Source organism: Falco naumanni, chromosome 1 (assembly GCF_017639655.2).
Source record: "Falco naumanni isolate bFalNau1 chromosome 1, bFalNau1.pat, whole genome shotgun sequence".
NCBI lineage: Eukaryota > Metazoa > Chordata > Aves > Falconiformes > Falconidae > Falco > Falco naumanni.
In genome coordinates, this window is record NC_054054.1 from 108,557,315 (window position 1) to 108,582,451 (window position 25,137).

Genomic DNA, 25,137 nt, shown 5'->3' on the forward strand with positions numbered 1-25,137 from the left:
CAACTTGTAGTCTTGTCTCGGTTCAAGGTAGTAAAAATCAGTGTATTAAATTACTTGCTTTCTTTGGCTTTTTTCCATGGCAGTTTAAGTCTCTTCACATGTATAATGAGGATCTTGTGGATGAAACAGATCTGGATTAAAGTCTTAATTCAAGCACTACTGCCATGTTGTTTCTTGTTCCTAGAGTTGTAATGCTTGCTTCCAGGAAGGTATGTTCTGTTACAGGTCCTGGAAAGCTACAAACCAAGTACAGGAGCCCAAGTGTCAGTACAGCAGGGTGGGGGTTGTTGCAGTGGTGTGTTAATTTTAGTCTAGTCCTGAACCAAGGGTGACAGTCTGACAGTGCTGTGAAGCTACCAGTCATGGTAAGCTGGGGTGGGTGGTAAGCAAACATGAACGGTGGGTTTTGGTACAAAAACTTGCCCACCCCAGTAACAGGCTATTCAAAGTAAAAGAAGCTACTTGTTTTAGAATGATGTGGAAGCTGTGAGCTGGGGAAGTTTCAATCACAGAATTGAGGCAGGTGAAAACTGCCTTTAGTGAATGGCAGTATGTGAGGGGTTTTAACTTCTGGTTTAAGTAAATTTTATGTGATTCTTTAATGCTGAAAGCGTGGGACTTGTCACTGAATATTTTTTTTTTTTATGGGGTGGGGTAAGGAAAGTCATACAGATGGGCTTAGGATGGTTTAGTTCAACTGAGTGGTGGGGTCTTGTGGGTGTAATTGTGCCCCTTCACAGAAACTTGTCTGGGTTGTAAGGATTGTGGCTGTCAATCTTCATGTGTTGAATTTTGACAGCTGCTTAACTTTAAACAGGAGTCTTGGCACCTGTATGCTGTGTGTACTGTGCTGGTGCACTTCACTTTTCACTGGTAGCCATGTGTTTTGCACCATCTGGGTAGATACTGGCAACTGTAGCATTGCAATCTAAGTTTGTTCCTCTTGGCATTTCAGCTTTCAATGTAACATAACCTATCTGGGGTAAGAATGCACTTGCATTGGCAGTGCATTCTTAGCCCAGCTTCAATTGTGGCCAAAAAGTTATGCTACTCTTTTTATAGAAAACTGCACATTGAAACAAAGTTCAATGTGGTTTTGATGGTTGTAACCGATAGCTTTCTTTTTGGGGTGGTTTTTTGTTTGCTTTTTTAGCTGCAGGGCTTGCTTCCCTGTTTAAAGAGATGGTTTCCTTGTATTGAGTTTTTCTGCAATTGCTGCTTTGGCTTTTTCACTCTATCTTTTTTGCAGTTTAGCCGCTTAGCCAGGTCTTGCTTTTTTTCCAGTTTAGCCACCTGGGCAGCTTGCCCAGAGAGATGGAGACTCCTTTCTTGGGGATACTCAAAAGCCGTCTGGGCAGCCAGCTGTAGGTGGCCCCAGTTGAGTAAGGAGGCTGGGTGGGACTGCCTCCAGAGTCCCTTCCAACCCCACCCATCCTCAGATCCTGGGTGTCATAGTATGGTCCATGCTGGTCGGTAGTGTATAAATTCCCTGAGCCATCTGTAGTCTGGAGATGTGGCACTGAATGAATTTGCATTATTTTTTCTGCTACAGAATTGCTCCATGGTAAAATTAGCTGCTTTATCTTGTCTGGCTCATAACGAAGAGGTGTCCTTTCTCAAGCTGTAATAATTGAGCTGTGCTGCGTGGTTGCAGACGCTGGTCGGATAACGCAGGCTGCAGGTAGCGCCTGCTTTGGTTTAGATGCCAGCCTGTGAATGGCAGGTGGCCTTCCTCCCGGGTTAGTCACGGGAGGAGAACCATCGCAGACACATGTTGCTCCTGCACTGTGGTGCCCAGGCTCATTAGGCAGTGCCAGCTGCTGCTGGCGTTGCACAGAGCTGTGTGAGGGGTTTCAGGACGGGGACCCCGGCAGGGTGATGTGTAGCTGCTCAGCGCGTGCTCACTGGAGCTTTACCCAGGCTGAGCCAAACCCCTGGTGAACCATGGCCTCTGGTGGTGCCGTTTGCGGAGCCATGCGTGGAGCCTGCTTCGCTCTGCTGTTGCACCTGGGGGAATAAGCGGTGGGCAGAGGGGGGAATGTTCAGGCATTTTGTGATTGTGTGTACAGCTCAGGCCTAGTCCAGGCAGCCTCACTGTACCCGTGTGCTGTTTTCCCCAGCCCCGTAGGAACATTTCCTTAGGTGGGGCTCGTGCTGAAAGTTAATAAGCTCTACGTTTGGCTTACTAGAAATAGTACAGAACAGCACATCCTTAAAGCCAAAGCCCAGGGAGTGACGTCCCCAGGCCCTGCGGTGTTGCAGCACTTACCTGGGGGAAGAGCTCAGGTGGCTGGCTGCGGGGGCACGGTGCTGGTCTGGTCCCTCTTACAGGAGCTGTGTTATTGAGGCTTCTGATCCCCTGCCTAATGGGGTGTAGCCAAATGAGGTGACTGCCAGGCATTTCATCATTAACAAAGAAAAATCTTTGCAATTTATCTTAAATGAGGTGAATTAGGGAAATTATATAAATGACAAGGAAATGTAAACACAAATATGCATAACATGCATTGTTTGTGCTGAACTAGTTGTGAACCAAAGTGAGAGGTATCAGGCAGTATGAATGATTGATGTTGTTAAGGTATATTTATTTTTCTTATGATGTAGCAGTACCTCAGTTCAATCTGCTGAGAGCCAGCTATTCATAACTAAAATAAGAATGTAATAGGCTTTAGCTGGAATCTATATGCTACTGAAATAGAATAATCCTAATGCTCCCACATTGACAACAGATTCTGATAACATCTTTTAATCCTGCTGCAAGCTGAGCTTTGTGACTGGCCTTTGGTTTTTTTCTTATAGCTTCAGTTGCTATCTAGCATGTTCTCTCTTAAAAATTAAAAAATCCAAGATTTGGGGGTTTTTGTTTCCTGTGCTTTTAATAAAATACTTCTGTTTTAAGAAGACAAGTGAGATAACTCTGTTATACTGGATTTGGATGCTTTTATTATTTTGCTCAGATAGCAGCTGCCCCAAAATGTAATCATATAGGGAAAGTGAGGGTTAAGGCAGGTAAACACTGGGAATAGCTCAGGGGTTTTGCAGTCTTGTCTGCAGTTCCAAAGGGATAGTGTAGCAGCTTTGTTCAAAGATCCTTGGCTGCACATTTTTATTTTTATGGAACTTCGCTGCGTCATCAAAACCAGCCTTATTTGGAACTTGAGTTTTCAAATTAGAGAAGTTTCTGTTAACTATATTCTGATACAGAGTAAGTGAATGGCTGTAATTCTCACAAGTATATGCTTCCAAATCTTTTTTTTTTTTTTCTCCCCCCCCCCAGGAATTTCCTATCCAGGTTGTTTTCACAAGCAGCAGGAAATCAGGTTTGCGTAGAGGCCAGTGGGTGTCACTGTTTCGCCACAGAAGTGTTGTTTTGGACCATGACTCTTGGATTTCGTATTTTGCCGCTATTTGATTGTCAGTGGAGTATTCCTTCAGGCTGTAATCCTACAGAAAGGGATACATCAAGTAGTAAGATACTTCCATTTAAGGAATAAGAGAAGTGGATGGTTCCTTCAAAGGCCTAAGAAGTATATAGATAGAGGCCTTTAAATATTGTGATGTAAGACCAGTAGTTACAGAAATACTGTCACATAAATTAATTGAATCCCCAGCCAAGTTCTGACAAGGAATTGTATTAAAGAATATTTGCATTTTAGATTGGGTAGTGGCTGGTGTCTTTAGAGGTATAGATTCCATCTGTGTAACTATAACAAATGAAGCTGCTAAAATTCATCCCTTCAGTGTGGGTTTCACATAACAGTTAAACGAAAAAAAGTCTGGCCTTGCAAACATACTAGATTGTTTCCCAAGTGTGAAAGTACATCATTAAAAGAAACAGGTTTTTCTTAACCATGTGGCTTTCTTGGGGTTTGAATGAAGCACTGGCTGATCTGTTGTTCTGGAGAGAATTTTAATGGTCCACCCTTGTGTGCTTTATTGCAGGCGTCCCTTCTCCTGTGAAGATGATTTTGACCTGCTGCTCCTTAAACTGGCTGCAGATCAATGCTGTAATTAAATTACAGACCCATGTAAGTGACTTTGTTCTTCTATTTACAGCATGCAGAAAATGTGATATTAATCATAAGACTATTACATTTTTCAGTATTTGGTAAAAATGGGCACTTAGGTGAACAGAGAATATATATTTTTAGGAAATGTGCCTGTTTCCATCTTCTCAGAATGCCATCTTCCTCATGCTTCCTTTTGCCTTCTGTTTAAGCAGGTTATGGTCATTGCTTTTCCTGCCATGAATTACTGTGCTTCTTTGTATATCATCTATAATTATATCATAATTATGAATATATTTTATAATATTATTAAAATACGATCATTGATTTGACTTAAAATTTCACTTAGTAGTTAAGAGTTTTCTTTCTCTCTTCCCATGCTTAAGGTTTCCACTGAATGTCTTTCCTGTCAGGATAAACTTCACACCATCAGACACATTGTCATCAGTAAAGTAAGTACTGAGCAACTGCAGGATTCCTTCTTGTTCCCCCAAATAAAAGCCTCAAAAGGCAAGAGGATCACATGTTGCTTTTGAAAAGTCAGGCTGGCAGATAGGTGAAATGAAATTGCTTCTTTTGTTCTCCCTGCATGCTGCTTTGGATGGCTTTATCCTGAGTCCTAACAGCTATCAGGATTTTAAATTTTGGTGGCAAGATGCTTGTTAAGCATCATAAGTGGCTCAGCTGGCTAGTGTGCAGCAGTGACATAATCCTATTACCGACCTCAGAACACTGTCCCTGGCAAGCGCACGTCTGGGCAGATCTTGTATTTTTTTTCTGCCTTGCTTCTCCCTACTCTGAAATGGAAGTGCAAGTGTTTACCGTAGCGTACTCTCTGCGAAAGCATGTGCGCATGTGTGTGTGCATTCCAGTGTTGCTGTGTTCCCCCAGCAGCTCCATGTTTCTGTTTTGCTGTGGTGACCTCTCAGCTGGCGGTGATTCCTTTCCCAGCAAGCTGCACATTCTCCTTCCTCTGTGTAAGCTATTAAAACCAGATGCACAGAAAGAACTGTGCTATGATGCACTTTTGTGGGCTCATTTCATTCCTTGGCTAGAATGGTGGGCTGACTCCCATGAAAGCTCGGGGGAAAGCCCAAGAGGATTTAAACCCCTAAGTCTGAGCTAAACTCCTGGGCCTGAATCTATATTGATATCACAGTAAATAAAGTGTAACACAAGTAAACTGAACTAAATCAGTGCAAGGCTGGAATGAGAGACAGGAGAAATGAGATCTGGTTTTGCAGATGTTATCTGCAGATGTTTGTTCTTCATAGGCTATTCTGTGGGTCCTAATATGTCATTAAGCCTGGAAAGAGTAATTAACTTTGCATTTTTCCTGGATCAGCTTAATTTTGAAACACAGGAATCTGAGAAATAAGCTTGTGATCTCATGCAAAACCATGAAAGAGGAAAAGACACCCTGCCATTTAATGGGTGTATTTATAGGAAGGTCGTCTCACAGCCTGCATCTGACTCAAAGTAGAAGCCATCTGGGAATGTTTCTATGGGTGACATTCCAGGAAGTCTCACATCATCCTGCAGTCCTGTCAGATGGGGATTGCTTTAGGCTCTTTTGGCTTGTGATGGCTTTGGAAGAAGAAAGCCACAGCCAGAGTTCAGTGTGTCATGATGTGACACCCCTTCTCAATGTTTTTGGACTAATGGTTAACTAGACATTTGAGATTTCTCATGGAATGTGCCTCTGCTGTCAAGCTGTTGACTAGAAGAGCTCTTTGCCATTCTGTTAGTTAGTAAGATTCTCTAGATGAACTGTAGATCACATAAATGTCTTTGTTAAACTGTCAGTCCTCTACAGAGTACAGATGAGAGAGAATCACTCTGCAGCAACATTGTGCTGGGGAAGACTGTTGAGGCTGTGGGTGCTGAATGTCCTCCTGCGTGAAATAATGATGATCACACTGCCTCCTCAGGCCTCAGTTCTGTTAGGAGTGGGAGAGAAAAAACAAGACACTTGGTGTGGGCTGATGTCCTCTGTTTCCCCTGGGTCCTGTTTTGTGAGTGATAAGTGAAGTGGTATGTGTGCGTGCGTGGTCTCAACAGCCGTTAGTTGTAGGGATGGCCACTCCGTGCTCCCAGAAGTAGCCTCTCCAAGACTAGTGCTCCTTTGGAGAACCAATCCATTAAGAAATGGACACTAGTGGCAAGTTAAGTAACCAGTGGCTTAAGTCTTTTGGAACTGGGGCTGCTTTGTGCAGTCTCCTGTGCTTGTGATGAGCAGCTGACACTGTAGGGTAACATTCTGGCTAGTTTATTGTCACATACAATTTGCACTGCCTCGTAACTAGGGTGTGTGAAGTTGTGTGAAGAGAACTGGCTTCCCACACAAACAGTCGACCTCAGCTCTTTCACTGCATATTTGCTTGTCCTGGGGCTAACTAACTGAGAGCGCCTTGTGACAAACCTCTCCACTAAACCACGGGCTGTAGCACTGTCAGGGTCAAATCAGCCGCCTCCCTTGAGATCTGAGCAGGCTGTTATTGAAAGCCACGAGATGTTGCCTCTATACTTGCAGGCAGGGGTTAAGCATTATGAATTTGCGGTAGCCAGCCAGCTTTCCCATATAAGAGCACTGCACTCATTGGCTCTCTCTTATTGAGAAATCCATCTAGTAATTTCCTGTGCAAGCCCTTCCTCAGTTTGCAAAAGGCTATACAGTTGAGTAAATAACAATAATCTGTGGTTATTCCTTCTCACAGGAAGCCTGGATTCTCTCATGGACCACCACCAACCAGGAGTTCTATGCTGTGCCATTAATAGACTGCTAATATGAGCGTGGTCTTCTCTGCAGAGGAAGAGGACTCTCACCCATGGATGTAAATAATTTGGGTTCTGCTTTCATGCTTATTAACACTTGTTGGTATTTGGCTTGGTTTCTACTGAGAGATTATTTACCCTCTGAGGGATCCGTTGGGACTCCTTGTCAGATCAGTTCTTGGGTGGAGCTTGCAGCAACTTGGGGTAAGTGCTGTGCTCTTCCTCTTTTGACAGCAGAGCTTTTTTGTGCTGTGCTACTCAAAACGGCTTGGTAAAGTTGCAGAAACAAACAACTCAGTTCTTGAGTAGAGAAGTGAAAGTTGAGCTGGCAAACAGAGTGCGCACTCTGTGTTTCCTAGGGATGCACAAAGTGGATGTATGTATTATAGGGTGATTTTTTATAGGACCGTTTTGCTCTTGCTTTTAAACCAGACAGTCTGTCTGTACAAGACTGGCAATAAATAACTCTCTCGAGCGCTGTGGAGAGATGGAAACTGCAGCTGAGAAATGATTTTGGGGAAAGGAAGACAGAAAAGCACAAGCAAACTATTATGGAAGTACAAATAGCCCTCTAAAGGATCAGCAAATGTGCCAGTAAGTGTTTTGGGGGAGGAAATAAGTCTGAAATGGGATTATAGGGTGTATGCCTGTGTGTGCAGAGGAATGTTTGTCGTTAGAGTGCAGACTAAACTGAATGGCTGAATTATCATAATGGTTTGTCTTGAAATCAGCCCTTGGATTTCTTGCTGTGAGCTGCCTAAAGATGTTTTGTGGCTCTTTCTTGCCTAAAACTATGTTTCTCCACATCCTAGTCTAAGCCAGAATGTTTATGCTGTGTCAATTTACCTCTTTGCTGGTACAGGCTATGGAGTCTGGCTGTAGTCCCAGCAAGGGAGATTTCTCTTCAGAGAAAACCTGTTAACCATTTGGAGGGAGTACATGTGAAAAAGACGGAGTTATTACAAAAAACTCTGCTTCAGGTTGGTAATCGCGGATGTTTCCTTGCTGCCTCACAAACTGTGTGTGAATCTGCAGTCATATGCTGACTACAGCTAGCTTGCATTGGGTGTGGATCTGAGATGCATCAGATACACATGAAGAGATGCCTCAAAAGAGTAAAAAAGGAGTACGTATTAGATGGGAGAAGTGGGCTGGCTGGGTGCTTTGATGAATACTGATGCTCTCTGTACAGCAGATCTGGATCCAGCTGTGCTCTTGGGAGAGCTGTGCTCTGTTCAGGCTCTGAGGGCTGTGAGTGTCCACATGGCAGCTGGGGTGGGGTGTGTGTGTGGAGCTGAAGGTTCAAAGCCTGTGCTTGCATGGATAGCCAATAGCTCCAAATGTTGGGGAGATCCCACTCACTTTAACCCAGGGTGAAATGTGAGAATGTGTGAGGGGAACATAATTTGTGCGTATGTTTTCCCTGTAGAAATAGCATAATGCTTACCAACAGAGAACATGAACAAACTTACTGCTCTGTTCCAAAGAAGGCTAAAGTTATCTTATCTTTTTGGCCACTTGGTGACTAGCTGTGTTGGCTGCACTGAGACAAGAACAATGATCATAGTCTCCTAAAGATCCACTTTCTTTGCCTTTTATGTAAGGAACCTGTGCTGCTGCCAACAGGTGAGGTCATCTCACGAAGGGGGTTCAGATGTTCTGCAGACAAGTTGCCTGTATTCCATGAACTGCTTTTGAACTTCTTCTCTAGTGATACCCTATTTATGGCCTTGATCCTTTATTCAGATGCTGCTACTATGCAGAGTTTAACTCAAGCTCTCCTTCAAGGGACCCATAGTCAACTGTAGGAATGCTGGACGTGCAAACATGCTTACCTCTTTGTGCCACACCAAAAGCATTCTAGCTTTGTGAACAAATTGTGTTATTCTCCCTCTCTCTTGCAGGTTTAGTGTCCCGGTGGGGAACATCTTTGGTGATCTGCAAGACCATCTATGCTGGAAATGGATAACTTCACAAATGGGCAGCCAGGCCCAGGTCAGAGGAACAGGTTGATGGGATTGCTAGAAACAGATGACAGTATCCAGGAAGATAAACCTGCATCTAGTAAAAAGGAAGAAAGATCAGGACATGGAAAGAAAGGCGAGCCACGACCCTTGGAGACACCTTATCAGAAGGAGAGCAGTGACTTTCTTCCTAAAGTCAAGATTAATCTGAACTATCGGCCAGAACTCGTCAGCAAGTGAGTAACTGTTGGGTTTTTGACAAGGGTATGATCCCTGTTGATCTGTACTGATCCCTGCTGGTAGGGGCCTATAGACTTTACCAAGTCTAAACTAAAAGTGGCAGTGTAGGAATATTACAGGCATATGGTAGGAGGTAATTAAAAGCAGAAAAGGAACGTATTAGCCCTTTCCTTCTCTACTTGGAAGGTATGTGTATGATGTGTGTTGCGTTTTTGGGTGTATCTGAACTAACACTAAATAAGCCAAGTTGGGTGTCAAAGCAGCTTAGCATGGAGCCCTATACAACTGAACTGTTCTTGCCAGGGAGGGATGTAAAGCAGCTCACAGAGTGCTTCACACCATGTGATAGGACTGACTCTGGTCCTGCAGCTATCTTGGGCTTCTCTGTCTTTGTACTCTGGACGTGTTCCAGGGTTGCACATCAGACTGGATCTGGGAAGAACTCCAGCTGATGGAAAGAGCAGCCACTTAAGAGAATTCTGGGAAATAACTGCCTCTATTTTTCCCTTGACTTAAAAATAAAATACTTGGGTTTTCTGACAAACTTTTCTGCCTCCCTCCTTTCTTACACCATCCCACTAGAATTTACTGTACACTCTTGTCTTTCACACTCCAGAACTTCTTAACATTCTTAACACACAACTCTGCATTTTTTCCGTAGCCAAAAGGACCCAAATCGCTTTGACAGAGACAGGCTCTTCAGTGCAGTCTCAAGGGGCAGCCCTGAGGCACTGGATGGTTTACTTGAGTACTTGAGGAGGACCTCCAAATTTCTCACCAACTCCGAATACACAGGTAGATTCCTGCTCAGTACTCCATAAACAGGGCTAGCAGAGGCGGTGCTTGTTCATGTAGGAGGGAAGCAGGGGAACTTGCTCATGGTTCTTTGCTTTCTCCAGCCCTCTGTCCATTATTTTATTTTCCTAATGTCCACCTGAGGATGGAGAATACCCTTAGTTATGGCATCCTAAGGCTTTTGCCTTTATTGCAGACAAAAAATACTGAGAAAGGCCTTTAAAATAATTATTGTGTTTGGTTCTACAGTGAGAGTTATGTTCTGAATCAAGTAACATAGATGTGTGCAAAGTACTTCCACGACCCGTTTAATACTCTTTTTCTGCTAGATGCGAAGACTGGGAAGACCTGCTTGATGAAAGCTCTGTTGAACTTAAAAAATGGAAAGAATGACACAATCCCACTTTTGCTGGAAATAGACCAAAAGACACAGAATCCCAGGCCACTTGTCAATGTGGCGTGCTCTGACTGTTACTACAGAGGTAAGGTTTCTGTTCTGATGCTGTATCAAAGCAGCTTCTCCATTAGATGGGCGAGATGTGCAGATACCAGGAAAACAAGGGGAAGTGGTAGTTCTGGTGCCGTTACAGTTAACAGCCCACTCACCTCTTATTTCTGATTCTGGTACTGCATCTTCTTCAGCCTTGAATTATAGACCTCAGAAAATTTGTTCTTGGTTTATAAAACAGAAGTTATACATGTTCAATAACCCAAGAATATGAGAAGGTTTGCTTGGGAAAGCTTAAAAAGCACATCTAAAAGTGCAAAAGCAGTAGTATATATCACTATTAAAGTAAGTTCTGCTGTTTGTGTTATTCTTTTAGTGGCAGACACGCAGCCTAGTCATGTACATGTATGGCTGTCTTTATCCTCTCATATCTGCTTGGGATCTTAGGGCCAGGCAGGAACAATTGCCTGGTCTTGTGTTGAATTTCTGGTAGTCTAGAGGCTTGTCTTCTGACTCCGTGTTTGCAATGTACTTTTCCAATGAACGCTGCTGAAAGTCATCAGTTGCTACCCACTCCCTGCCCAGCACTGAGGCTGCAGCATTGCTATGCAGAGCGTACAGCAGTTGTTGAAACAGCGCTTCCCTAAAGAGTCCTTTGCCTGTTCCCTCTGATAGTGACACTGAGTGATAGGTTTTGCCTGTTTCCTTAGGCCAGACAGCACTACATATTGCCATAGAGAAAAGGAACCTAGATTTGGTGAAACTTCTAGTAGAGAATGGAGCTGATGTCCATGCCAGAGCCCATGGTGAATTCTTCAAGAAGAAGAAGGAAGGAATTTACTTTTATTTTGGTGAGTCAGTGTGGAACATGCCTTCACTTTTTTTATTGTTGTACTGTATATGATGCCACTAATTCTTAGTTGGGTTTTGCCCTCTGTGCATGGGTTGCCATCTCCACCATCCTGTAATTATTTGAATGGCAGAATCCTTTCACAGTGAGGTGTCCAGTGAGCATTTGCCATCAGCTTTGGTTTTATGTATTTAATCCCATCTGAGGGGCTTCAGACAGAGAGAAATACTTGGTTAGTTTAGAAAAATTAGGAGTCTGGGAAAGTGTTTCAACTGCCTCCAGAAATGAGTATTGTTTACTGCAAAACCTTATGTGAAACTAGAGACGCTGAAAAAGAACTTGTTCTGTGCTCCAGTGGTAAAACTACAGGCTAAATATATTTTGCTTTTATTTTTTTTTAATTCTTTTTCACCCCTTTCTGCTTCCTGTCCAAATACTGTCCTAATCTCTTCAGGTGAACTCCCTCTCTCCTTGGCTGCTTGTACCAACCAGCTTGAGGTGGTGGAATATCTTCTAAACAATCCCCACCAGAAAGCCAGGCTCCAGGAGCAGGATACGCAGGGCAACACAGTCCTCCATGCCCTGGTGATGATTGCAGATGACACTGAAGAGAACACCAAGTTTGTGAGCACAACATACCTTGAGATCTTGAAGGCAGGTGTGAAGGTTGACCCAACGTGGAAACTGGAGGAGATAGTGAATTATGATGGATTAAATCCTCTGCAGCTTGCTGCCAAGACAGGCAAAGTGGAGGTAAAGGCAACTAGAGGGAATCCTGGGGGTTGCTGAGGGAACAAGGAAGACCATAGTTACACCCTTAATATAGCAGTGGGATTTTAGGTAGGGGCATCTTGCACCCAACCCATAAGTTGCTAGGACAATAAAGGAGGCCCCCACCAGGCCACTCCAGTTAGTGTCCTACAGAGTCTCAGCTGGCTGCTGCTGCTCTCTGTCCCAGCCAACACAGCCAGACTGAACCGAAAGTGGTTCTACTCCTGGAAGATCTGATAACAGATGTAGTTAGTTTGCCTTCTTTTAGCCAGATAGTCTGGTGTTTGGCTGTATCAAAGCGTATAACGCAGAAAGCCCAGGTGTCCTGTATTTGAAGGTGATTTGGGTATGTATGCTTGTCTCATTTTACACCTTCGTTACATACATTTTTTTCTGGTATGTATCTGGTTTCTCTTTAGATCTTCAAGCACATCATCCAAAGAGAGATCAAAGACCCAGTGTACAGGCACTTGTCACGCAAGTTCACTGAGTGGACCTACGGACCTATCCATGTGTCTCTCTATGACTTGTCGTCTATAGACAGCTTTGAGGAAAACTCTGTGCTAGAGATTCTGGCATACAGCAGTGACACACCGGTGAGTGTGAGACAGCAACATTTTTTCTGCCTTTCTATAGTACTGCTCTATAATTACGCACATCATGTCAAGATAATGTGGTGTTTCACATGATTGTTTTTCTGGAAAAGAGATGCATGATGGAAGTATGTGCATATTTTATTATTTTTAGTCTGCTTGGTATGCCTTTGATAATCTATAATATGAGAGAAATTTTTGCTCCTTTGGTTGACCTAAGCCTGGGTGTGCCCAAATACCTTGACAAAGCCAAGCAGAAGTTACTTCTTGTGGGATGGTTGATTTCATTCATACTGAAAGGCCTAAGTGAATACACCCTTAGCAATATCCTAGTTGGAGCCACTGAACTCCAGCCCTGAAAAAGATGATCCTCTGGTGATTTTACATTCCTGTTGGTACATGGGTACATTTTTGTTGTTTTTCTGTAGAAGCGGTACAAGATGGTGGTTCTGGAGCCACTGAACAAACTGCTTCAGCAAAAATGGGAAACGTTTGCTTCCAAGAGATTCTACTTCAGTTTTGCCTCGTACTTGTCATTCATGATCATCTTTACAGCCATTGCATACTATCAACCCTTACGGGTAAAGGTAGGTCCAGTCGTCTTTTGATGCGGAAAGGCCTGAATGGATGGAACTGATTTTAAAAGGTGCAGGGTGGTTATCATCACTACCTCTGCCTGTCTTCAGTGTTTTGGTTTTTGATTTTATCTTGCAGCCTTCATTTCCAATGGAGTTCACGGCTGGAGGCTTCTTGTGGGTCTCTGGACTGATCATTATCTTGCTAGGAGGCATTTATCTAATCTTTGCTCAGGTATGGGGATCTCTTGTCTGGTTTCATTGTAAGAAAGAAACAAAAGGAAACTATTCAGGATGTGCATGAGTGGATGGCAGGAGGGAGTCCTGTCAGCACGATCCAGCAGTGACAGGGATGGCATGAACCAGGCTGCTGGGCAAAAGGAAGAATGGGTTCACAACAGCAAATAGGAGAGACTTCTGTGATTTATGGTACTAAACCGCATCCTTGGCATTTAATGCAATCTATTAATAAAGACATTGGGCTGAGCTATGATTCAGCCCTTGTTTATCCTTGTCCTTTATAAATAAGGCCTTTTTTTTTATCTTGGAAGGATGACTAGCTGAAATTTGGGATCTTGAAAATGAAAGCCTGAAGAGGAGCTTATGGAGCAAACCTTTCCCCTGACCAATAAGCTATGCTGGGCAGGAATCACTCTCTAGCATGCCCTGGTTTTTTGATGAATGACTGCCATTGATTTTTCTCTAATAGAGTCTGTACTTGCGGAGGAGACGCCAGTCCCTGAAGACTATGTGTTCTGACAGCTGCATTGAGATCTTGATGTATGTCTCTTGAGGTTTTTTGCACAGTGAAAGCACGGGTGAAATTGCTTTCTTGCTTCTTCTACCTGCTGCATCTTCTCATAACCCTTTGTTGTAGTGGACTTTGCTGGATAGTGTCTGCCCTAGGATTTGTAGCAGAACACAGTGAAGGTCAGACCCTCAGTTTTTCCATAGTTAAGAAAATATGCTAGTTAGAAAAAGAGCTCAAGTTCTTAATCATACTGTCACTGTGGCTCAAAATTGGTTGAAAGGAAAACAACTTCTCAGTTTTCTGAGGAGAAATGTGTATAGATGCATCTATGTGCATGTATGTGTGCATGTGTTCGTAAGTGTTAAATTTTTTTTCCATTTACTATCAGTTGTGTGAGTTACATCAAGCAGTTCAGAGTTTCCATACTGTGAGATTAACCAGTTCATAACAAAACTGTAATAATTTCTGCATCTGGTTATAACAGGATTTGCTTATATAAACTATGTGTCTGATTGACTGCCACTTCATATGTTCCATGTAGCCTTGGAAAATGTGTTTACTTTTCCTTGCAAAAGAGAAAAGATCTGCAAATGGGCCTTTTTGTTGAGGTAAGTCAGTGTGTCACTCATTCTATTTCTCTCCAGCTTCATCCAGGCCTTCTCATTGTTGCTGTCAGCAGTTCTGTATGGTGCAAGTTCAGAAAACTACGTGGCGGTGATGGTGTTCTCCCTGCTTTTGGGATGGATGAACATGCTGTATTACACTCGGGGCTTTCAACGCACTGGGATCTACAGTGTCATGATACAGAAGGTCAGTACTTGGAAAAAACTTTGTATGAAGAGCTTTTGGGTGTGAGGAACTAAACAGAAGTCCTGCAATTACTTTTCTCTGAGGACCATGAAAACTGTAAATGGAACTGATGTACTGACTATGGAAGTAAAGATATTGCAGGAGTGGATTAGATCAGTGTCTTCAAGGAAGCACAATTGTGGCTAACCATTAGTTTGCTGTCTTTGAATATAGGAAGTGACAGCAGCTGAACTTACCTGTTTGTCATAAAAAACCTCCAAACTAGCAGTCAAAACCAGTGTGAGTTCCCTGGAACTGTTATGCTTGGGCTGAGAAATGTTTCCAGGTTCATAGAGTCTGGGACTAGAAAGACAAGACAAAGCAGAGGTGAAATGAGGTGCCAGGGAAGAATTCTGATCACCACTTGTGTGACACCCAATGGCAATGGAAAACAAAGAGATGTGTGTGTTGAAACAATTTGGAAGCAGCTGTACTGGGGAACGGACATGATACTTACATGTTTCAAGGAACCTATTCATAGAAACGTAACAACAAATAAGTTCATGTACTGTCAGATTAAGCTACCAATGATTTTACTTACCCGAGGAAGCGATTTAACATGTATTAGTAGTTTTTTAAACTGGATAAAAGCGTTTTCCAACTTGCTTTCAGTATTGTTGCTGGGGGTTGGTTTATGATGTGTGACAACAGGAGATCATCCAGGTGAATTCATGCGAGATAAAGAATGGCACTTCCTCTTGATTTGTGTTTCAGACTATCCTGAGTGATCTGCTGCGTTTCCTCTTGGTTTATATGATCTTCCTCTTCGGCTTTGCTGCAGGTAATGACTTGCCCAGCATTATGTTGTAGGCTGGGCTGCAACAATTTTTCTGAGTATTCAAATTCTGTTTTTCTCATAGCTCTGGTTACGCTGATGGGGGATGCTCCTTCGGTCTCTCAGAACAAGTCTCTTGCTCAGCTGGAGAGCGCTGGGACCCATGCTATGTACGGTGGGCTGCTTAGCGTCTCCCTGGAGCTCTTCAAGATCACCATTGGGATGGGTGACCTGGATTTCCAGGAACATGCCAGATTCAGATATTTCGTCATGCTCCTGCTGCTTCTCTTTGTGATCCTCACTTACATTCTTTTGCTCAACATGCTGATTGCGCTCATGAGCAAGACTGTCACAGATGTTTCTGATTATAGCAAAAGCATCTGGAAGCTGCAGGTGAGGCACAGTGTGCTGCCCAGCTGTTATGTCGTGGCCCAAGCTCCTACCTGAGTCTCATAAAATCAGAGATGGCAGTGCCTGTCTTTGTCCTAAGCCTCAGCTATAAAGTTCTTTTTTACATAAATGTGCCACTCTGAGGGTAAATTCTAACATTATTTTTAGATGTATTTAAAACTCTTGCTGTTTGCATGGCTACAAGCCAGTCCAGATCCATGTGCATAAGTAACTTGAGAGAATAACTGACTGAATGGTACCATTAAACAAAGGAGCACTTTGGGATTGGGTTCTGAAGTGATTTTCCAAGTCAAAGTAGTTGCTGACTGGGGAGGATTTAATCAAAAAGAGGGGCTGGCTCTGTATGCCCTGGTTTCTCTCTGACATGGACTTCTTCTTTCAGAGGGCTATAGCTATTCTAGAAATAGAGAAGGCCTGGCTGTGGCGCCAAGGTGGGAAGAGGAGATCTGGCTGCTTCATGTCAGTGGGCCTCAATAAGAAAGATGAGCGGTGGTGTTTCAGGTAAGACGGATGTACCATTACCCCTTACACTCCAGGCCAGGAACGGGTTCCTGTGATTCGTAAGCTGGTAACCCTGAACTGCCACAGGGAATTTCAGCACTTACTCAGCGGAGTGACTCAACTGCATGTTCCTGGGTACATGCAGACTGGTTGGGGATTGTGGTACTAGAAATTTGAGAACTAGTCGAGCCGCCAGCATTGTCACCAAGATGTGCTGTCCCCCAAAGATGTCCTGTTTAACCCACATCAGTGCAAGTGGTTATAGTGGCAGGGTGTCTGCAATGATGCTTTCTTTGCTGCTGCAAGTATAGCTGTGCCCGGAGCAGGCTGTGGTGGGAGGGATGCAGGCTGGTAGCCCCTTTGCTCAGGAACATGCAGCTTGGGTGCAACATGAGAGGGGAGCTCTCTTCCTCCCATAGAGGGGCTGGGAGAGCAGGTGAACCTTTTTCACCCAGAGAACCCAACTGCAGGCAACACTTCTGTTAACTCCAGTGTGTAACAGGACATGTATAGAAAGTGGAACCTGGGAACCTCCTTTGATTTAAGTATGTTCCCTGGGAGGAACTTAATATTTTAAAACAAACAACATAGACCAGCCCACAGTGTGCAAGGGGAGAAGATATGTCACGGAACTTAGACTGCAGAAGATCTTTACTTGAAAAGCTCTGCAAGGTGTTGCTACAGCCACATCATTAGGATTGCGTTAGCAGGATGAACTGGGTTTCTGTGCTTGCAGGACAATGAAGTCTGGATTGAAATGCTGCACTTCATGCATCAGTGTCTGTTGCATTTTGTCTCTCCAGAGTAGAGGAAATAAAATGGACAAATTGGGCAAAGGACGTGGGAGTTCTTAAGGAAGATCCTGGAAACACCAGTGATTCAGAAATAAATCCAGAAGGTAAATTACATCATGAAGAAAGGTCTTTAGAACCCTTTTAGCTTCCTGCTCGGCAGCTACTCTTGGCATGCTATTATGTCTTTGGTAGCAGAAATTTTAGGCAGGCCAGCTTGTTCATGAAATGGCTCCCACACAGGATCCATCAATAGTAGCAGCATCACTTGTGAGCTGAGAAAAGAAAGAATTAGAGCAGGTATGGACCTGGTCAGAGTTTGGGAACAAATAGTGAGAAAGGAGGAGATGCCGTTCCTGCTTACCTCTGGTAGAAATGGCCGGGAAATGCTGCTGAGAAAAGGAAGGGCTGTTCTTCCCTTTGGCTCTGTATCCCAAATGCATGGTGTTTTTTCTAGGAAAGGTAAAATTTTTAGGTCCACTCATGCTGCAAGTGTTAAAATCACAGGGCTTTTAGAGCACAGATCAGGGCATCAACACTGGCAACTTTGTCTAATTTTGCTGAAGATAGTTATGTTTGCTTCCCTTGTTACACCTGGGAAGCAATTCTGTGTGGAAAATGGAGAGCTGTTACTTTCTCTAGAAATACTTTGTTCGGGCTGGCAGAGCTTGGGCAGAAGCTCCACGAGATTTAAACACGGCCTCCTGCTCTGCCAGCGTAGGTTCTTCCTAGATGCCAGTTTTCTAGGACTGGGGAGGTCGCAACACCTAAAATGCTATCTGGTGTATGTTGGGTTTTCCCTAAACCTGCACCCTTCTAAAAACTGCGTCCCTTTGTCAGCCTCCTGCTGACAGAGGGCTGCTGTCTTTATGTCTCCTGCTGTAGAGACACGATCATGGAAACGGATGCCACAGAAACAACTGAGACCAGCTGTTTCAGAGGAGCAGTCGCTATTGCAGCCCCAGCTATCTGCAACTGAGATGATGCCTCTAGAGGGACAAACCCGAAATCTTTAGCAGGTTTTCTGGATTGCAATCTTGCTTCCATCTTCAAAGGAGTAGTTCTTCCTATAGCGGCTGGAAGAGTTGAAAGCATTATCAGTATTAAAGTGCATTTCATTGAAGACTGTGGTTCAGTCTGTGGCTTTAAATATTTTTATGCACTTTAATCATTAATTTCCTCTGAAGAAACTATTTTTACTCAACTTTCTCTACCTGACACTTTCTTATTACTGTGTCTAAAGGTACAAGAGTGAGAGCAAGATCATAGGGGCAGTGGGCAGTGTTTTTTGGAAGGTAGTGCTTTCTGAGCTGTATAGAAATAATGCTGTTTGCCACCGAGAAGCAAAAGACGGAGTGACCTATCTAAGAATGGGTCACCTGTTATTCTTTTATCACAGGAGATTGCACTGAAGTGCTTTGGAATAAAGAGTGTTGTACGGGCATAAAAAGTTGTGAAGGATGGAGTTGGCTTCTGTACAAAACGCTGTCGGTGTGAGACATGAGTGGACAAATACTCAGTCTTCAGTCATCAAGAGCCATACTGAGTCTTTGCATCAGTACCTACAGTGCTTGGTGTGTAGCCCACATCAGAATTCCCGTTTTACAGTATTATAATGAAGTCATTTGCACTATGTGCACATTTGCTGAAGATCACAAAAGCGATATGGATTTCCTGGACCTGTAATTTCACCTGGTGAATTTCTGAAACATCTGTCTTTCACAGGTTGCTTTGTCTGTGTAGAAAACATGAGCAGAATCCTGCATGTGGCTTCCAAGAGACAGATGGGCCAAAATGCTTGTGCAGTTAACATTTCCTGTCAGTCTTAGTGGTATCCTGTCTTGCTGTAAATGGTTACAAGGACCTCATTGCTTTTTGTAATGTGCACACTGCCTCAGGCAGGATACAAAGCATGGAAAAGAGATAAAAATGAGCTGTCTCACTTTCAGCCTATATTTAAAAATAATAACATGTAGTATTTCTGTATATGGTCAATGTAGCAAGTTTACTTAATTGAAGGTGTTCATCCTTGGATGTATTTTCAGAGCTTCAGATCCTCTCAAAAAGGAAGAGAAGATGTGATCAGTGTGGACTATAAGGCCTTATTAAATTCCTTGATTACATTTCACCCAGCACTGTGCTGGCCTCACTGCCATGCAAGTCAACTCTTGTTTTTCATGACCTCATGTCAGTTTATGCAGCCACATCTGAAAATGTAACCAGCTGATGTTGCATTGGATGCATTTTTCATACAGGGAATGGCTAGTGATAACCATGACAAAGCTGCAGGCTACAAACGTTGGTAACACCTTTCCCTCAGTAAGTTTATCTTAAGTAAGTTTATCTTATCTTGCATAAGATAAACTATGCAACTCAAGATCTCCTGTTTCTCCTTTCTGCTCTGAGCAAGTGAAGCTAGGAAGTTTGTCTTTTGGAGACAGTCATCTTAATGCTGTTGCTTACTACATGCACATGACTGGCAGCAAAAGCGTTGCTTTTAAAACTTAACTCCCTGTCACTTCAAATGGGTTCTTCCACCTGTGCTGGGCAGTTCCCTCTGCAGCTTCACTGCATAGGGTCTCTGAATCGTAGCCTAACTTTTCTCACTCCAGCTTCTGCTGTTTTCTTGCTTTGTGAAGCCTTTGGCTGCTTTTTCCATCTATGGCTTTGTCCTAAGTGTTCCCAAGATTTGGCAAGGTGCTCGTATTGCACAAAAGAATCATCTGGCATATAGTAATCTATTGCTGTGCTTGGTGCTTTGCCGTGGTAGGGACATTTTGAAATTCTCAAGAAATGCAGAATCAGATCTACTATCCCTGCATGGAGTCTTAATAAATAACAAGATAAATCTTGCTTACTGGTAGTGTTTTTGATAGCTGTGTGCTGTGACAGCTCACTTTCAAGATAACCTGCTTCTTCAGCTATTCCTTGAACCTGCTTCTCTTTAAATCCCTTTCTTAAGCTTGCGGTGTTAGTTTATCTTTTGATCTGCATCAAAAATGTTCTTAAACATCTAGTGTCTGCTGTGAAAGAGGGCCTTGGCATTCCTTGTGCTTCACATTCATTCCACAGACCACCAGTCCCAGCCCTCTCAAGCTCATGAATGGAGGCTGATGGACAGAAGAGAGGGACAGGCACATGCAGCAAACAGATCTGTCAGGTTGGTCAGAAGGTTCAGCAGTGCCCAGGCTGTTGTACAGTTCTTTGATGTGGTATGGAAAAAAAATATTTTTGAGGAGTTCCAACCTCTTTCCAATGAGAGGTGAGTCAGCCTATTGAAATTAGTATCGGCTGTCTCCCAGTTTTACATATTCTTAATGCACAAGGTTTGTCTTTGGTTTCCCTGTCTAAACCACTTCCCATTTTTGTCACATTACAAACAGGAAGGGTGTCTGACATTTATTTTGTGGGATGTCTGCAGTTCCTTGCAAGAGGAAGGACTTACAAGCTGGTTCAGAGCTTTGAGGGCCCAACAGGATTTTGAGATCCACTCATAATAGATCATAATATTTTGTCAAGAAAAACTTCAGTCATTTACACAAGAAATTATCAACAGATGAACTGTCCTGTCCCTTCTACCTCTTGTGACACATAAACCCACCTGCATGTGAACCATCCCTGTGCAAATGGAGAGGCTTTGCAGGGCTCTCATCGGAGAAAACAGAAACCTTTCACAAACGCCAGCAAAGGAACAGCTGCAGTTCCCCTGCTGCCTGTTCCGTATGTACGAGCCGTGGAGACTGAAGGGCCAGCTGTGCCATGATGGAAGGACACCAGCAGCTCTCATTACTTTCCATGCAGGGTTATGGATGCTCAAAACCTCCCCTGTGTGATTTGGTCAAAGTTGCTTGCCTCCTGGCAGGGTAGGGAGATGGATGCAGACCTTGTTGTTGCCAAACTTTTCCTCCTTTTCTACTCGAGCCCACTTTGCCTGGTCATTGTTCCCTGTGGCTTCTCTGCTAGGCTCCAAATGCTTCCCACTGCACGATGATCTATCTCACTGCTTATCTGTGTAATTCTCTGAAAAGACACTTCATGTTTGGTTGGTATGGTTCCCAGTTCCCCATAAGGCCGTTTTCCTCAGTAGTATAGGTGGAAGCAAGACTTTCTTGTTCCTAAATGCTTTGCATATTTTATTTTATTGGTTTCCCCCCCTGTTTTTTTCCAAAACATACTCTGAAGCCAGTATGGGTTTGATGTATCTGTGTCTCAGCTGATTCCCCCTCTCTTCATCTCTTTTTGACTCCACTTGCAACTGAGCATACTTTCCATTGCCTCTGTAGCTAGCAAAAGGAGTCTTTGAAATGTGACAAGCAAAAGAGCTCAGACAAAGAACAGATGCTTTATGTAAGGCTACATAAGCTGCAAAGAGCTATTTCTGTGGTGATGCAGCTGGCAGATTTCTCAGCTGGACAGTTCCTGTGAGTAGCTATCAGTTTTGTTCTTTGCTTTAAGAATTTAAATTTAAGAAATTTCATTTGTTGCTCTGGGACTAAAATGAAAATAAAATTGGAAAAAGGAAAAAAAGACATTTTAAAAGAAAACTGTTCCACTTTGTAATCTCACATCTGCTTCAGCAGCACGAATAAATTGAGGCCAGACAGGACCAGGCAGAGCTTCAGGAAGGCGTGACTGTGGCTGCCTCATGGCTGGCAGCTAACTGTTACTAAAATCTGAGTGCAAAGAGTGTTTTCTTCACTTCCTTTTTTGATGTTTTTTTTTTTTTTTTCAGTTTGGATTCGTGAGATGTGGAGTGCTGCAGCATTTCTGGACTGTGAGGATGGTTGTCAAGTGTTGTTAAACACAGGGAGTCCTTAGAGGAAGAGAGTTGGAAGTAGCTAGAAAGTGGGTGTGATTTGTTGCACTCTTCTGAGAATGCTTGTGAAATTTACACTTTCTGGGCAAAGAGAACTGCATCTCTGGAACAGCTTTCTCCCCCTCCCTGCACCTTCCAAAAAGATTTGCTATGCAGTTAACTCTTCTGATTGCTCAGCATTTGCTACTTCAGCTCATTTAGCACTTGTAATAACAACACATAGCACCTGATTAATACTTGCTACACAGTACTCTGATAGTATGAGCTGTTTGGGAGTAATTGTGTGCTAGTTTGGTCCAGATGAGGGTCAACAGTACTGAGAAACAAGGGATCAACAGAAACCAAAGAACTGTTGGTAGAGGAGAGAAGAGACATGCAGAATCGCTTGACATAACCCTGGGCATCCTGCCATAAAATGTCAATGTTTCTGACATCAATAATATACAAAATAAAAAGGGAACACCAAGTGCTGTGTGTGCGTGTGTGTGTGAGGGCTAGGGTGGGGGAACCTCTTGTATTAAAAAATTACCATGAGGGGCATTTGGGAGCTGACATCTCTCTTAAATCCCTGCTGTGAGTTCACTCGTCAATCTGTCTGCACATTTCAATGTGATGTGGCATGTCCACAGAGCAAGTACCAAAGGACAAAGTGGACAGTAAACACACAGACCCTTGTGCCTTTTCCAGACAGATCCTGTCATTCTAGGTATACTAAAGGTGTGGATGAATAGAAGTGGAGACACTGCTAAAAATTACCTTTCAGTAACATAAATTTACCTTTTAGTAGGTCTTTGCCTCTGCAGATTTATTGAAATGTCACTAGCTTACACCTTGAAACCTCAGTTAGGAAGTCCACAACAGTCACTTTGTCTCAGCAAAGATCTGAGAACCTGGATCTGGAGATCTGGAAAATCATCATCAGAAGAGAGAAGCTTTTGCCTGGTACCTCCAGTCCTTCCTTCACCTTAAAGCTGGGAACAGTGAGATTGCTCTTGTATCTACTCTTCCTAATGAGTGAGTCATATATTTATTTTACATATATTAGAAAATAAAAGTCTTAGTTTGGAAACAAAGTAATTTCTGGAGGCTCAGATGGGTCCCATAACGTGAACCAATAAAATTATTCTTTTGTAGAAAGTTCAGGATGTTTGGGCTTGTATGGGAAGTCCTTAGTTTACTACGTATTTTTCTACTATTTCAGAGAAATTAATACATTTGGGTGGACAGAGTTTTATAGTTCATCCTTAGTGGGAGAAAAGTGGCTGCCAGGTAAAATTATACTCTCAAATACAAAGCTAACAAGCCCTGTTTGGCCTTCTTTGATTTTTTATTTGTTTGCCTGTTTGCTTGTAGTTAAGTAGGTGAGAGTAGAATGTAGGTGAGATTTTTTTATATTCTTCCCTTTCTAGCATCATTTTAGATACACCTTGGATTAAGCAGTGTGAGCTTTTAGAGATACATTCCTGCAAGTTTTTGGCTTGTTGACCTCCTTAAGAAGAGTGCTAGAACATGTAGGATTTTTTAAAAGAAAAACCAGAAGACCTTTATCTGGGAGTAAACTGGTGTAAAAGTAAAGCATATGAATTAGAAGGAACATTTCCTGAGTCAGTTGGTATCCACGTCATTGTGTCCTGCAGCCTTGTGGGGACAATTCTGCCATGCATTAGTCTTTACCTGCTACCCCAGAAAGGGTAACAGCCTTACACTGCTACTCCATTAGCTCAAGCAATGGACAACCTCACTGGGGATATTACTGGCCCCTCTTCCAGCCACTCTGCAAATAAATGCTGGTTTGATTCTACATGATAGAATTTCTGTTTGTCTGGTTCCCTTTTCAAAAGACTCAGTACTGTATATACCTACTCCATCTGTATGGAAAGAATATTATCCTTTAAGTATTCATTTCATGCCCTGGTCAGCCTCACAGACTTCCTGACAAGCTTTATACTTCCAGTGTGTTTGGAAAAAAAATGTTATTAATTTTATTCTTTTAATAAGATGCCCATCAAAGTTCTCTGTAGCTTGCTCTGCTGTGATTTTTGATTTAACATCAAGATCTATGCTCTACTGTTTTCCTTATTTGAGTTTGCTTTCTACATGTTGTATGATGATGTATTATTTCTGTGAATATCTTCATTCTCATGTTTGTTGTTATGCTAGGAAACTCCCAGCTTTGCAAGCATATAAATCCTTAATGGATATGCCCACAGAAGTTACTGATATTTTTTCAAATCTTGACGTTTTTTGATTTGGCTTATACAAAACTAAGTTGGAATCATTGGTGAAGGCTTCTATCTGTATGTGCTTCTGCAGATGTTTTCTGTTGCTCTTCTCTAGCAACCCTTTTTTTTTGCATTTGTGGATTTTACTTGATGAAAGCAGCAGTGCAGAAAAATGTAGTTGTTTGACCTGGTGGGTCTCAGTTACGTTCTTGGAATGAATTTAAGAGAACTGTGCCAAGCATCTAAATTCTATAGATTGTTTGTCTGTATAGTTGGCTAATCTGCAACACCTACCCTTTTTTTTTTTCTAGTTTAGGTGCAGTGCACTTCATTTCAATAACTAAAGTGCTAAACCCCCCTGAATCATCTGCATTGGAAATCCCTGTGAGCAGGGAACCAGGAGCAAAAAGTTCAAAGAACTCAGCTTTGCAGGACAGCAGCAGCAGAACGAAGTGCTGAGCTGAGGCGGCTCTGGTTCCTAAGCCAAATGCCATACAAGCACAGGAATATTCACAAGAGTGAGGTCAGCTCCCTGGCCATAATTTTTTCTTTTTTGTTGCCTGCTTGAAAATTGTCCGTTACTTCAAAGGCAGTTGCACTTTCCAGGGAGCTTGTTCTAGCATATCTGGAATTCTGGCTTTGTTTTAAAGGAACTTTGCTGGAAGACTTTGTATAAATGTGTGGTATTGTTAGGCTGATACTCTTACAGTGGAGACATACATAGATGCCTAGGAGCATCTCTGAGTTAATTTGGGGATTTTAGCTGGTAGAGTGGATTTATAAAGCAAGGTGGTAGTTCAGGATGGTCCGCCTACACTCTGAAAGGGATGCATGCCGTGTGCCTCAAGTGTGGGACTTCTCAGGAAGCAGAAGCAAAGATTAAAAGCTCACACTATTTGCACATTTCATGTCATCGCTCCAATTGCAGAATTTACTACTTTCACTTAGGCTTTCACAGTGAGTCTAAGAAATTACATGGAATTGATTGCGTAAGCTCAGATTC

The 25,137-nt window shown here is 42.9% G+C and overlaps 1 protein-coding gene across 14 annotated transcripts in view; it reads left to right on the forward strand.

Moving 5' to 3' along the window:
* The first annotated feature begins 3,270 nt into the window (after positions 1–3,270).
* The window catches only part of LOC121098834 (transient receptor potential cation channel subfamily V member 2-like), a 53,219-nt gene continuing 31,352 nt past the window's right edge, over positions 3,271–25,137 (forward strand). Inside the window, exons 1-25 of one of the 14 annotated variants that reach the window (XR_005831361.1) lie at positions 3,274–3,414; positions 3,943–4,028; positions 4,394–4,459; positions 5,814–6,041; positions 6,725–6,986; positions 7,215–7,376; positions 7,645–7,762; positions 8,687–8,982; positions 9,648–9,781; positions 10,111–10,263; positions 10,940–11,080; positions 11,534–11,832; positions 12,270–12,446; positions 12,872–13,030; positions 13,158–13,253; positions 13,728–13,798; positions 14,414–14,579; positions 15,333–15,399; positions 15,479–15,786; positions 16,187–16,305; positions 17,109–17,203; positions 17,982–18,115; positions 18,496–18,670; positions 21,829–21,941; positions 22,697–22,926. Coding sequence is in view for 12 of the 14 variants with exons in the window: in XM_040617347.1 (XP_040473281.1) it covers positions 8,735–8,982; positions 9,648–9,781; positions 10,111–10,263; positions 10,940–11,080; positions 11,534–11,832; positions 12,270–12,446; positions 12,872–13,030; positions 13,158–13,253; positions 13,728–13,798; positions 14,414–14,579; positions 15,333–15,399; positions 15,479–15,786; positions 16,187–16,305; positions 17,109–17,203; positions 17,982–18,112 (2,364 nt within the window). In the remaining 2 variants the exon portion in view is untranslated. Of the gene's footprint in view, positions 3,415–3,942; positions 4,029–4,393; positions 4,460–5,813; positions 6,042–6,666; positions 6,987–7,214; positions 7,377–7,644; positions 7,763–8,686; positions 8,983–9,647; positions 9,782–10,110; positions 10,264–10,939; positions 11,081–11,533; positions 11,833–12,269; positions 12,447–12,871; positions 13,031–13,157; positions 13,254–13,727; positions 13,799–14,413; positions 14,580–15,332; positions 15,400–15,478; positions 15,787–16,186; positions 16,306–17,041; positions 17,204–17,936; positions 18,220–18,495; positions 18,671–19,141; positions 19,225–21,828; positions 21,942–22,696; positions 22,927–25,137 lie in introns of those variants that run through there. The other 13 variants (XR_005831362.1, XM_040617347.1, XM_040617365.1 and 10 more) reach the window with 13 other exon arrangements.